Source organism: Watersipora subatra, unplaced genomic scaffold (genome assembly GCF_963576615.1).
Source record: "Watersipora subatra unplaced genomic scaffold, tzWatSuba1.1 SCAFFOLD_292, whole genome shotgun sequence".
Taxonomy (NCBI): Eukaryota; Metazoa; Bryozoa; class Gymnolaemata; order Cheilostomatida; family Watersiporidae; genus Watersipora; species Watersipora subatra.
Genome location: NW_027045272.1, coordinates 1 through 11,548, shown reverse-complemented (window position 1 = coordinate 11,548; position 11,548 = coordinate 1). Strand labels below are relative to the sequence as shown.

General features: G+C 57.3%; 2 protein-coding genes across 2 annotated transcripts; one reads left to right on the top strand and one right to left on the bottom strand.

The window, feature by feature from the left end:
- The first annotated feature begins 5,778 nt into the window (after positions 1 to 5,778).
- On the top strand, positions 5,779 to 7,334 carry LOC137410099 (serine/arginine repetitive matrix protein 2-like). Its single transcript, XM_068095683.1, has 3 exons — positions 5,779 to 6,120; positions 6,259 to 6,425; positions 6,584 to 7,334. Exons 1-3 carry the CDS (start codon positions 5,779 to 5,781, stop codon positions 7,332 to 7,334), a joined length of 1,260 nt encoding a protein of 419 aa, XP_067951784.1.
- Positions 7,335 to 7,342: 8 nt separating this feature from the next.
- LOC137410098 (uncharacterized) lies at positions 7,343 to 10,089 on the bottom strand. The gene is made up of 2 exons (XM_068095682.1): positions 9,989 to 10,089; positions 7,343 to 8,237 (listed from the first exon to the last, which is right to left on the bottom strand). The coding sequence occupies exons 1-2, from the start codon at positions 10,087 to 10,089 to the stop codon at positions 7,343 to 7,345; spliced, it is 996 nt and encodes a 331-aa protein (XP_067951783.1).
- Between the last annotated feature and the right edge of the window lie 1,459 nt (positions 10,090 to 11,548).

Below are 11,548 nucleotides of genomic sequence, written 5' to 3'. Positions count from 1 at the left end.
GGTCGACGTGTAAAATCAAGCACGTCCTATTTTTCCTTGTATCTCGCAACGCGCTGGCGCAGATGCCGATACTAACTTTGCTTGGCTGGATCAGAGATCCGCAAATTTGAGGGAATCGACTTGTCGCCGTCGTCCCGGGTGCACAGGTACAGAAAGGAGCACTTCATTCGCAATCAGCTCAACCGAGCGTCACCACGTTTTCGAACTTACCCGCGATCGGAGGGCACTATGTACCATTCTTCTGCGGATCCTATGCTAGGCAGGAAAACCATTGCACAGAGAGATACTCGTCTCCCGAACCCGATCGTGGTCCAGTCGAAAAACGCTAGTCGACGTTTCGGCCTTACTGAGCTCATTTGGGCTTCCTTTTCGACCACCCAAAATTCGAGTTTTTTCACCCCCTCACATATGTTGCAGGGTCCTTTCCAAAAGGTAAAATTTTTTCTACCCCTTTTCGCACCCTTCCAAAAGGACACTGAGTTGGCCAAATTTCGAGGCGCCCCGCTGCTCGCCCGATCGGCTCCGAAAATTCGGAGAGGCACTAGGCACCCGGTGCCTGGTCCTTGGGCGCATTTGCGGGGACGGGAAATTTGCCTTCTAGGGAGTAGGCAATTTTTTGCCTAGAGGGGACCGGTGTTGGGGAGGGGAAATTTGCTTTCCAGGGAGTAGGCAATTTTTTGCCTAGAGGGGACCGGTGTTGGGGAGGGGAAATTTGCCTTCCAGGGAGTAGGCAATTTTTTGCCTAGAGGGGACCGGCGTTGGGGAGGGGAAATTTGCCTTCCAGGGAGTAGGCAATTTTTTGCCTAGAGGGGACCGGCGTTGGGGAGGGGAAATTTGCCTTCCAGGGAGTAGGCAATTTTTTGCCTAGAGGGGACCGGTGTTGGGGAGGGGAAATTTGCCTTCCAGGGAGTAGGCAATTTTTTGCCTAGAGGGGACCGGTGTTGGGGAGGGGAAATTTGCCTTCCAGGGAGTAGGCAATTTTTTGCCTAGAGGGGACCGGTGTTGGGGAGGGGAAATTTGCCTTCCAGGGAGTAGGCAATTTTTTGCCTGGATGCGAGACCCAGACAGTGAAGCAATATTTCGTCTTGCCATAAGAAGGCTATTTTTTGTTCATTTTAATCGATACTAAAATCGGAGCTGGGATGGTGATTTGAGTTGATTCTTTTGTATTCTGGACGTCAGAATCGCAATTTGATGCACATTCTGTAATTTAAAACGCGAAGAAGAGGGAATCGGGCCCCTTTTTGAGAACATCAATCTGTTGTTTTCGAGCGCGCGCTGAAGAGAGCAGGATTGTCTTCAATTTTCACTTTTCAAATACATTATCGGGCATAAATTAGTCTAAAATTGCGATTTAAAGCTCATTTTTGGGATTTAAAGTGCGACAGATAGCGAATCGGGGTGCTTTTTGGAAAACATAAATTTGGAATTTTCTGACGCGCGTTGAAGAGAACAGGATTGCTTTCAATTTCTCTTTTCAAATGCATTATCGGGCATAATATTGCCTAAAATTGCGATTTAAAGCTCATTTTTGGGATTTAAAGTGCGACAGATAGCGAATCGGGGTGCTTTTTGGAAAACATAAATTTGGAGTTTGCTGGCGCGCGTTGAAGAGAACAGGATTGCTTTCAATTTCGCTTTTCAAATGCATTATCGGGCATAATATTGCCTAAAATTGCGATTTAAAGCTCATTTTTGGGATTTAAAGTGCGACAGATAGCGAATCGGGGTGCTTTTTGGAAAACATAAATTTGGAGTTTTCGAGCGCGCGTTGAAGAGAACAGGATTGTCTTCAATTTTCACATTTCAAATGCATTTTTGGACATTACTTAGTTTAAAATCGCTTTTTGAGGCCCATTTTTGGCATTTAAAGTGCGACAGATAGCGAATCGAGGTGCTTTTTGGAAAACATAAATTTGGAGTTTTCTGACGCGCGTTGAAGAGAACAGGATTGCTTTCAATTTCGCTTTTCAAATGCATTATCGGGCATAATATTGCCTAAAATTGCGATTTAAAGCTCATTTTTGGGATTTAAAGTGCGACAGATAGCGAATCGGGGTGCTTTTTGGAAAACATAAATTTGGAATTTTCTGACGCGCGTTGAAGAGAACAGGATTGCTTTCAATTTCGCTTTTCAAATGCATTATCGGGCATAATATTGCCTAAAATTGCGATTTAAAGCTCATTTTTGTGATTTAAAGCGCGACAGAACCCGAATCGGGGTGCTTTTTTGCGAACATCGAAAAGAAGCTTTCTGTCAACGCGATGGTGAAAAAGTCAATATTTTCAAATTCCGATGCCAATATGCAGTTTCGGACAAGTCTAAGTCTAAAATCGCGATTTTAGAGCCGATTTGACGTATAAAAGTGCCAAAACTCGCTCCGAGTTGGCGATCGCGAGTAGATCGAAGATTTTATGCGATCAATATAAAGTATATTAAAAAGCTCAATGGCGATTTCACTTTCCCGAGAGCTTGGAATTCAAGTGGAAAAACGGAGGAAAATGAACGAATCGAAGACGGGATGGCGTTTTGAGTGGATTATTTTGCATTTTGGACGTCAAAATCGCGATTTGAGGCCCATTTTGTGATTTAAAGCGCGACAGAGTGGGAATCGGGTGGGATTTTTGGAAGAGACGGAAAGAGGGCTTTCTGTCTAAAAGGCGGCGGCGGCGGCGGCGAAGATGAGAACGGATTATTTTTTAAATTCCGATGCCAATATGCAGTTTCGGACAATTTTTAGTCTAAAATCGCGATTTTAGAGCAAATTTGACGTGTAAAAGTGCCCAAGATCGCTGCTTTAGGTTGCCGATCTCGAGCAGATCGAAGAATTTTTGAGATTAATATTAAGTATATTGAAAAGCACAATGGCGATTTCAGTTTCGCGAGAGCATGGAATTCTAGCAAAAAAATGGAAGAAAATGGATAAATCGATCCGGGAATGGCGTTTTCAATGGATTTTTTTGCATTTTGTACGTCAGAATCGCGATTTGAGGCCCATTTTGCGTCCGAATCGAAGCGAGGACAGAATTCGGGGGATATATCTCCTCGGCCAGAGATGCTTTGCGAAATTCAAACTATACAAAGAGAAGTGTCGAGGAGGAGGAGGAGGCGAGGACTAGTGTGATGAGCAGAGCTTAAAGAAAGTGATCATCGGCGGGTGCTGGAACAAATACTCAATGGACGAGACGAGAAGGAGAAACACCAGCCACGATCGTCGTCGTCGTCTAATTTTTGTATTCCACCACCTCCGCCGCATAGGTAAGGTAAATTTGAGTCCTCCTCCTCCTCCTCCTCCTCCTCCTCCACATTGTACGAGCAGGGCGTCGTCCGGCAACCGGTTTATTCACGGAGTAGTAGTAGTGAGTAATTTACCTTCTCGGGCCAGCAGCAGCAGTAGTTTAAAGGAAAGCTCAACCAGCTTTAATACGACAGTTAAGAAGATAGGTAGATAGATAGGATTGGTGCTTTCGAGAATTATTTTCAGAGGAGGAGGATGCGACGATAGATGGACGGTTGCTTTATTAACGAGAGGGTTGTTGGTGATATTAACACTGTTATGCGTGTCAAGATAAATTTCTTTTCCAAAAGGTCAATTCGTGACAAAGGAACCGGGTCCGATGCGAGAGAACCAGCAAACTTTGCTGGTGCTCGCACAGGACTGCCGGGACCGAGCAGACAAGCTACCGTCACGGGGAGTTCAGGCACGGAGGGAGGGGCAGTCGTCGCGCTCGAAGCCATCGGCACCGAGAGCTGTGCTAATCCACCGCTCGCGCGTCGCAAACGTTCCCTGGTGGCGCTCGCTGACAACGGTCGCGCGCTGTCGCCGCAGCACCGTGGTGGCGCGCGCGGACGAAGCAACAACAGAGATCCGTCGTCTCCGGATAAGCTTCAGACGCTCGTTCGAAAACTCATCGTCTTACGGCACCGAGACTCTCCCGTCGTTTACGGGCGATCGTTCGTTCGGCGGTCGCCGAGTGCACGCGGCACTCGCAGCCGTGGGCGCGGCGCGTGGCCGACGCCTCTGTGGTTGTCGCTGTCGTCGGACGACGCGCACGAACGCAGCGGAACTAGCCGCACAGTCGTCCGCTCACTCGGCGGGGCTTCGGACTTCAGAGGCCATCAGTCCTTATCCCCATCGCTTCGCTTTGGAGCCCGGCCGCTCGACCGACTCCGGAGCGATCGGCGATGACCCGACGTTCCTCTCGTACTAAACGGATCTGCCGTCGGGACGACCACCTACAGTAGGATAAAACTAACCTGTCTCACGACGGTCTAAACCCAGCTCACGTTCCCTGTTTGGAGGCGAACAGTCTCACCATTGGCAACTTGTGCATTGCCAGGATAGGAAGAGCCGACATCGAAGGATCAAAAAGCAGCGTCGCTCAGAACGCTAAGCTGCCACAAGCCAGTTATCCCTGTGGTAACTTTTCCGACACTCGGAGCACCGAGACCTGGCGCGACTCCGAGCTCGCTAGGCCGCTGTTTCCAGCCCGAGCGCATCGCTGCAGCGCTCGATCAGACGGTCATTTGTCCTTGAACGCGACGCGAGGTTTCCGTCCCCGCTGAGACCGACACTGGTCGACTCGGTCACACTTTTCGAGTCGTACCGCCCCAGCCAAACTTCCTACCGCCACTTGTCCCCGGCACAGTTCGGTCGGACCGCGACGGCGCGAGGCCGCCGCGTCGCCTTCGACTCGTGTACCGACGGCGCGCGCGCCCCGCCCCGCGAGGGGGGGACGTGCGCGCCGGCCACCCGGTCACCGGGTTAGCGCTCGACCGACCGCGGTAGAGGTTTTTCAACGGCGCGGCGCGCGGGGCGCCGCTCCCTCCTAGACTACGCCCTCGGAGATCGAATGCAGGCGGCGGCTGAAGTGAAGCTCAACAGGGTCTTCTTTCCCCGCTGTACCCGTCGGGCCCATTCCCCCGACTGTGGGTTCGCCGGCGACCGGACTGGGACAGTGCTGACCTGGTTAATCCATTCATGCGCGTCGTCAATTATACGACAAGGTATTTCGCTACCTTAAACGAGTCATAGTTACTCCTGCTGTTAACTAGTGCTTGAGTGAATTTCCCCACCGTGACATTACTAGCACCGAGCAGAACTCACGCCCAGTACTGGTCGACTGAGATTGGCTGGGCGCTGCGTTTCGATTAAACTGTCCGGTCAGCCTGGTCAGTGACAGCTCTGCGTCGGCCGCTCGCAGCAAACCGTTGCCCGACCCGCGCGCGCCCCCCGAGAGCGACGCGCGCGGGGCCGGAATCCCGCTCTCGGAACGCCGCCCGGCAGCGCGCCCCGCCCGCCCATCGCTGGACCGACGGCGCGCGCCCCCACGCGGCGCACCTCGCAACGCGACCGGAAAGCCCGACCCGCAGAGTCAATCCTTGTACCGAAGGTACGGATCCATTTTGCCGAATTCCCTAGCCCGCTTTCTGCCGTTCGGCCAGAGGCTGCTCACCTCGGAGACCTGATGCGGTTCTCGGTACGCTCTCGCCGTCCGCGCGTTCCGCCCGTCCGAATTTTCACGGGTTCCCCGTCGCGACCGAAGGCCGCGAGAGATGCGGCCCTTTTCGCCGAAGCGAGCGCATTCTGCGGACGACCCGACTCCTGCGCCCGTTCGCCTTAACGTCGTCCGAGAACCGACGCCGGTGCAACGGGAAACGTCTTCGGACCGGAAGCCGTTGCCGACGGTCCGCTCCGCGGCGGACGCCCCTCCCCCCGGCGGACCGGCGGGCGGGGCGCCCTGGCGCCGCTTCGCTCGGGACGGCGAGGTGCCGGAATGTTGGCCGGCTGCCCTTTCGTCGCGCGCTTCTCGCGAAGCACTCCGTGGGGACCTGCGTCCTCGACTCGGGAGCGACTGACCCGATCTCGTTCGCCGATCGATCGGAAACCTTCTCCACTACGGCCCTCCGGGTTCCACCGAAGTTCAAGCTACTGCCACCACGATAAGCGCACGCGGTCGCTCCAGCCGCCCTCGCGGACGACCTTCCGCGCTGACCGCGTCGCCACCCTACCCGCCGGGCCAGTCGTCGCGACGCCGCAGCGCGCGCTCCGACCCGGCGGCGGACGATCGGTCGACCGATCAAGCGCCATCCATTTTCGAGGCCGCACGATTAGATCGGTGAGTTGTTACACACTCCGCAGATGATGCCGACTTCTGTGGCCACATCCCGACTGTCTCCATCGCCCGACGCTCTTCATGGTGTCCGATTTTCGGTCGCTGGGCACCTCACGTCCGCTGGCGGTTGATCCCGCATAGCGCAAGTCGCTTACCGACCCGCGCCGACTCGGCGCACCCCGTTCCTCGCGCCCCGCCGCTGCGAACGGCGGGGCGCACGTCCGATCGCCTTCGCAGTTCGTCCAGGGTGCGGCGACCGCGCGGCCCCGTGAACCCGGAACGTTGCTCTACGGCGACCGATGCCGGTGGTCCGTGCGCCGGCAGTCCTGAGAGACCATTCGGGTGGAACCAGCTACTAGGCAGTTCGATTGGTCTTTCGCCCCTATGCCCAAATCCGGCGATCGATTTGCACGTCAGAACCGCGACGGACCTCCACCGAGCGTTAGCCAGGCTTCGTCCTGTTCAGGCATAGTTCACTACCTATCGGGTTCGATGCCGCGGACTCGCCCCGCGACCGGACCGGCCGATCGCGGCGCCACTGCCGCCGACCCCAGGGCCGGCGCGGTGGCCGGAGCGCCGCCCGCAGGCGGCCCCCCTTCGGCTTCCCTCCGACGTCCGCCTTTCCCGGACGGTCGTCTCGCCCGCGGCCAACGGCTCCGTGGTCCGTGTTTCGAGACGGGTCGCGTCGGCGCACCCTCGGCGGAACCCGGCCCCCAGGGACCGGGCGGGCCGCGACGCGCGCGACCCCGGAGCACTCGCTCCCCGGACGCGATCCACCGATCGCGCCCTCCGCCGCCGCGAGGCGAACCCCGCGGCGCGGTTGCCGACGCGCTTCCGCCGCAACGATTTCGCGTGCTCTTTCACTCTCTCTCCAGAGTTCTTTTCGACGTTCCCTCGCGGTACGCTTAGTTCGCTATCGGAATCGCGCCGTGATCAGTCTTGGCAGGGCCTCCCCTGCCGCCTTCGGCCTGCGCTACAAGGCAGGCTTACTCGCGCTCGGAGGGCCGTCCGCCCGCGCCGTCGGAGACCCACGAGGCTCTAACTCTCCGCGGCCAATGGCGACCTTCCAGTCGTCTTGGTCCCCGGCGACGCGCGCCCGGCTCCCCCTCGTCACAACTCCGCGGCCCCCCGCGGGACCCCGGATTCGACGTCGGACTCCATCCTTTTCGTTCGCCACTACTCGGGACCTCCCGGTTGGTTTCTCTTGCTCCCGATAATGATATGTTTAAGTTCTCGGGGTACCCTGCTGCTCCCGGATGCCACGGTCGGAGCGGCCCCCTCCCGCCGACGGGATTCGTCCGCTCCGCGCTGCCTCCTCGGCTCCGCGTCGCCTCGCACGCCCGCTCGTCCCCGTCCGGGTGGCCCGGCCGCGCTTCGGATCGATCTCGCGGAGCGCCCCTTCGCGGTGCCCAGCTCCGCCGACGCCTGTTTCGGGACGCGATCGACTCTTCCCTGGTCGTCGCCCAACTGTGCTGTCCCGCGTCGACGCGCTGACCGCGCGGCTCTCCCCGTTCCGAATGCGCCTCCGCGCCCCCTCGACTCCACCTGTTGGGACGAGCACGCGGCGTGCCGCGAGACTCCCCGTCGCCACCGCGCCCGATCCCGCGCCCCGCCTACGCTGTGCGGGAACGCGCCGGACGCACGCTTTGCCGAGGCGCGCTCGGCCGCTCGCGCGACCCAGCTTACCTCCGACTTCGACGCCGCGGCCGGATCGCTCCCGGCCCGCCTCGCGTCTCCGCGCCGTCGATCGACCGCGCTCCAACTGCTGTTGACAGAAAGTGTGTTTCCGTAGGCGCTCGAGAGCAGCCGACGGCTCCGCGCGGGAGCCGCCGCTGTGAGCTTTAGGAGAGAAGGCGTTCGATGACGGGAGCGTGTCCCGCCTCTTTTCGCAGCTGGCTGCGTCCTTCCAAGGCTCGCGATCCGAGTGGTCCATCGTTGCGGTTGCGTCTTCCGTCGGCTTCCCTCGGTCCCCGGTTCCCCGGCTCCCTACGCGGTCACCTCCCTCGACGCCACTCCTTTTCGGTCCGCGACTCGTCGTCGGACTGCGCTCGCCACCCTCGGCGGTCCGCGCGTAGCACTCCCGTTTGGAGAGCCGCGCCCCTCGCGGCACGCGACCCCCGCTAAAATTCAGAATTCGGTTGCGGGCGCAACCTCGTGGTAGACGACGGGGCGACCACTTCGCTCTTCTCGGTCTTCCGTCCCCGTGCGTTAGATCGGGGAACCCGCGTCGTCACCGTCGCTTCTAGTGCGCGACAATAGCCCGATTTCGTTCGTAGTTTCGCCCGACCACTACACGACGATGAGAAGTAGTATAGTGCTGCTGCGGATTGTAGTACGACGACGGGTGTTGTATATTAGAGAAAGAAATCCGATCGCATCTCGTCGTTTTTGCATGCGACAGCGGTGCGCGTCGGATCCTTCCCTAATCCCGATCGACGAACGCGCAGCAGCACCCTTAGTACTCGGATCGTCTGTGTTCGCGGTATCGCGCGCCTAGGAGAATGCACCCGCTGGCGAGTGCAATCCCCGAGTAGGAAGGAGAGCGATGGGGAGCTGCGGGCACGAACGCGAAGTCCTTTGCCCGCGCACTCCCCACGGCGCGTCCCCTTTCCCTTTGTCGGAAATTAATCCGACCCGGCCCGCGCAGTGCGCACCGGTATGGTGTGTAAAGAATCCATCTGCAGGTTCTCATACAGATACCTTGTTACGACTTTTACACCCTCCTCGCATCGACGCTCAGGGACTTTTCGCGCGGGAACGGGTCCCCACGCGTCCGGCCTCTTGGCGCCGACACGGCATTGGCTGTAGCGACGGGCGGTGTGTACAAAGGACAGGGACGTATTCGCGGCGCGTTTATGACACGCCGCTACGAGGTGTTCCCCGTTCACGAGAAATAGTTTCAATCCTCGATCCCGACTGTGCCGACTTTTCGTGCGATTTGTGCACCCTTTCGGGTTGACTTGCGCGCTTGGGTCGGCATTGTATTGCGCGTGCGATCCAGGGCGTCTAGGGGCATCACAGACCTGCCATCGCCGTAGCTTCCTTCGCCTTGGGCATGGCCCTCCGAGCGACGTGTCTGCTCCAGTTTTCGACGAGCGGTCGCCCGTTCGCCGAATAGTAGAGCAAAGCGGTTGCGTTCGTTGTCGGAATTAACCAGACAAGTCACCTCACGAACTACGGCGGCCATGCACCACCTGCACGCTCATCGGCAGAGGTATTCGGCCGGTGCTTCATCGAGCGCTCCTGTCCTGGTGGGGTGTCGGGCGTTGAATCCAATTAAGCCGCACAATCCAGACCTGATGGTGCCCTTCCGTCAATTCCTTTAAGTTTCAGCTTTGCAACCATAATCTCCCAGAAGCGAATTAACTCTAGCTTCCTCTGACCGAACACTCGCAACGGGAGTTGGCGGAGCGTTCGGCCGGTCGGCATAGTTTGGGGCGCACCGCTACCCGGGTATCTAATCCGGTTCACTAAGGTGGCTTCGGTCCTTTATCGACGGAAACAGTCTAGTCGAGTGCCTTCGCTTTCGGTGGTCTTGCGAGGCTCATCAGATTTTACCCCTCGCCCCGCAGTTCCCTCGACTCCGACTGCTCCCATTGATCGTCACCTGCGCTCGTGGATCGTCGCGAGCGCAGGTCCCGTTCCACGATTCCATGCAAAACCATCGGGCACGAGCCCGCCTTGATCACTTGGTTTGGGTCACGGACGCGGACCGACGCGGCGCGCGGATGCGCGCACACGAGCGGTCGTCGCCGCCGGAACCGCACGACCGCCGCGAAGGCGGGCCGAGCGGAAGCCGGCGACAGATGGTTCCGACTACGGACGTTTTAGTCTCAGCAATGATCCCGTGAGCTTCCGGAGCTGGAATTACCGCGGCTGCTGGCACCAGGCTTGCCCTCCAGTGGTTATCGAGGAGCGGTTAGGACTCCCCTCATCGCCGTGACACGAGCACTCTGTGCCCTGTCCGGCCATACGTTCTCGCTCGTTCATTCATTCGAACATTGACAAATTTTCGCGCCTGCTGGGTGCCGTAGCAAGGGCTGCCTTCTCTCAGGCATACTCTCCGGAATCGAACCCTGATTCCCCGTACCCGTGACCGTCTCGGTAAGCCTCTACCTTACCGACAAACTGATGGGTGATAGCTTCGTGGTCCACGCCGACGATTTTACTCGCGGTCAGCAGTGTTATCTAGAGTCACCTGAAGGCCGGCGCGAGCCGACCAGATCCAGACCGATAACTGCACCTCCCGAGGGAGGCTTTAGTTTGCACGTATTGGCTCTAGCTTTCCCAGAGATATCCGTAAGATGATCGGACCGTAGATTAGCTATCTTGTACGGAGCCGTCTGCGGCTTCGACCCTCGAGGGGTCTTGAGCTTACACTCGCATGGCTTAATCCGGAACGCTAGTTCACAGAAGTGGCAGGATCAACCACAATTCCCTATTCTATTCCGAACGCCCGTCAATCGGAAACCGCGTGCGATGATCAGCGTGCTTACGCGGGCAACTTTGCTGCATTAGTAGGAGGAGCAGCAGCCTTTTCGGCATAGCGCCCCCTCTTCTGCATTCAAGAGCCGCCGCAGCTGAAGCGGTTGCTGAGTTTTCCGACCGGGCCGGTCGTTTCGGCTTCCGTGCTTGTTATTAGCAGGAATGCCGTCGTCGTCTGTTTTCGAATCGTGCCGAAATTTACTGACCAAAAATCAACATCTACTGTCGGCCCGAGGACCGATCGTCGATACGATTTCTTGGAGTATTTTTCGCCGCGCATCGATCGTGCCTTCAGACTCTGCACAAAATTATCGCTCGAACCGTTATCGATTCGTCCTCTCGCACTTATTTTGCGCCAGACATGTGACCGACTGAGAGACAAAAGCAAAGTGCCGAGTCTCCCGTCGCCGCAGCCGGCATCAGAACTTGCACCGTCAAGCTCGCCCACTCGAGATGGACCGGGGATCGTCACCTTAAACAAGATATTGTTTCGTGAAATCAACTCTCCCGATCGCAGGTCGACGTGTAAAATCAAGCACGTCCTATTTTTCCTTGTATCTCGCAACGCGCTGGCGCAGATGCCGATACTAACTTTGCTTGGCTGGATCAGAGATCCGCAAATTTGAGGGAATCGACTTGTCGCCGTCGTCCCGGGTGCACAGGTACAGAAAGGAGCACTTCATTCGCAATCAGCTCAACCGAGCGTCACCACGTTTTCGAACTTACCCGCGATCGGAGGGCACTATGTACCATTCTTCTGCGGATCCTATGCTAGGCAGGAAAACCATTGCACAGAGAGATACTCGTCTCCCGAACCCGATCGTGGTCCAGTCGAAAAACGCTAGTCGACGTTTCGGCCTTACTGAGCTCATTTGGGCTTCCTTTTCGACCACCCAAAATTCGAGTTTTTTCACCCCCTCACATATGTTGCAGGGTCCTTTCCAAA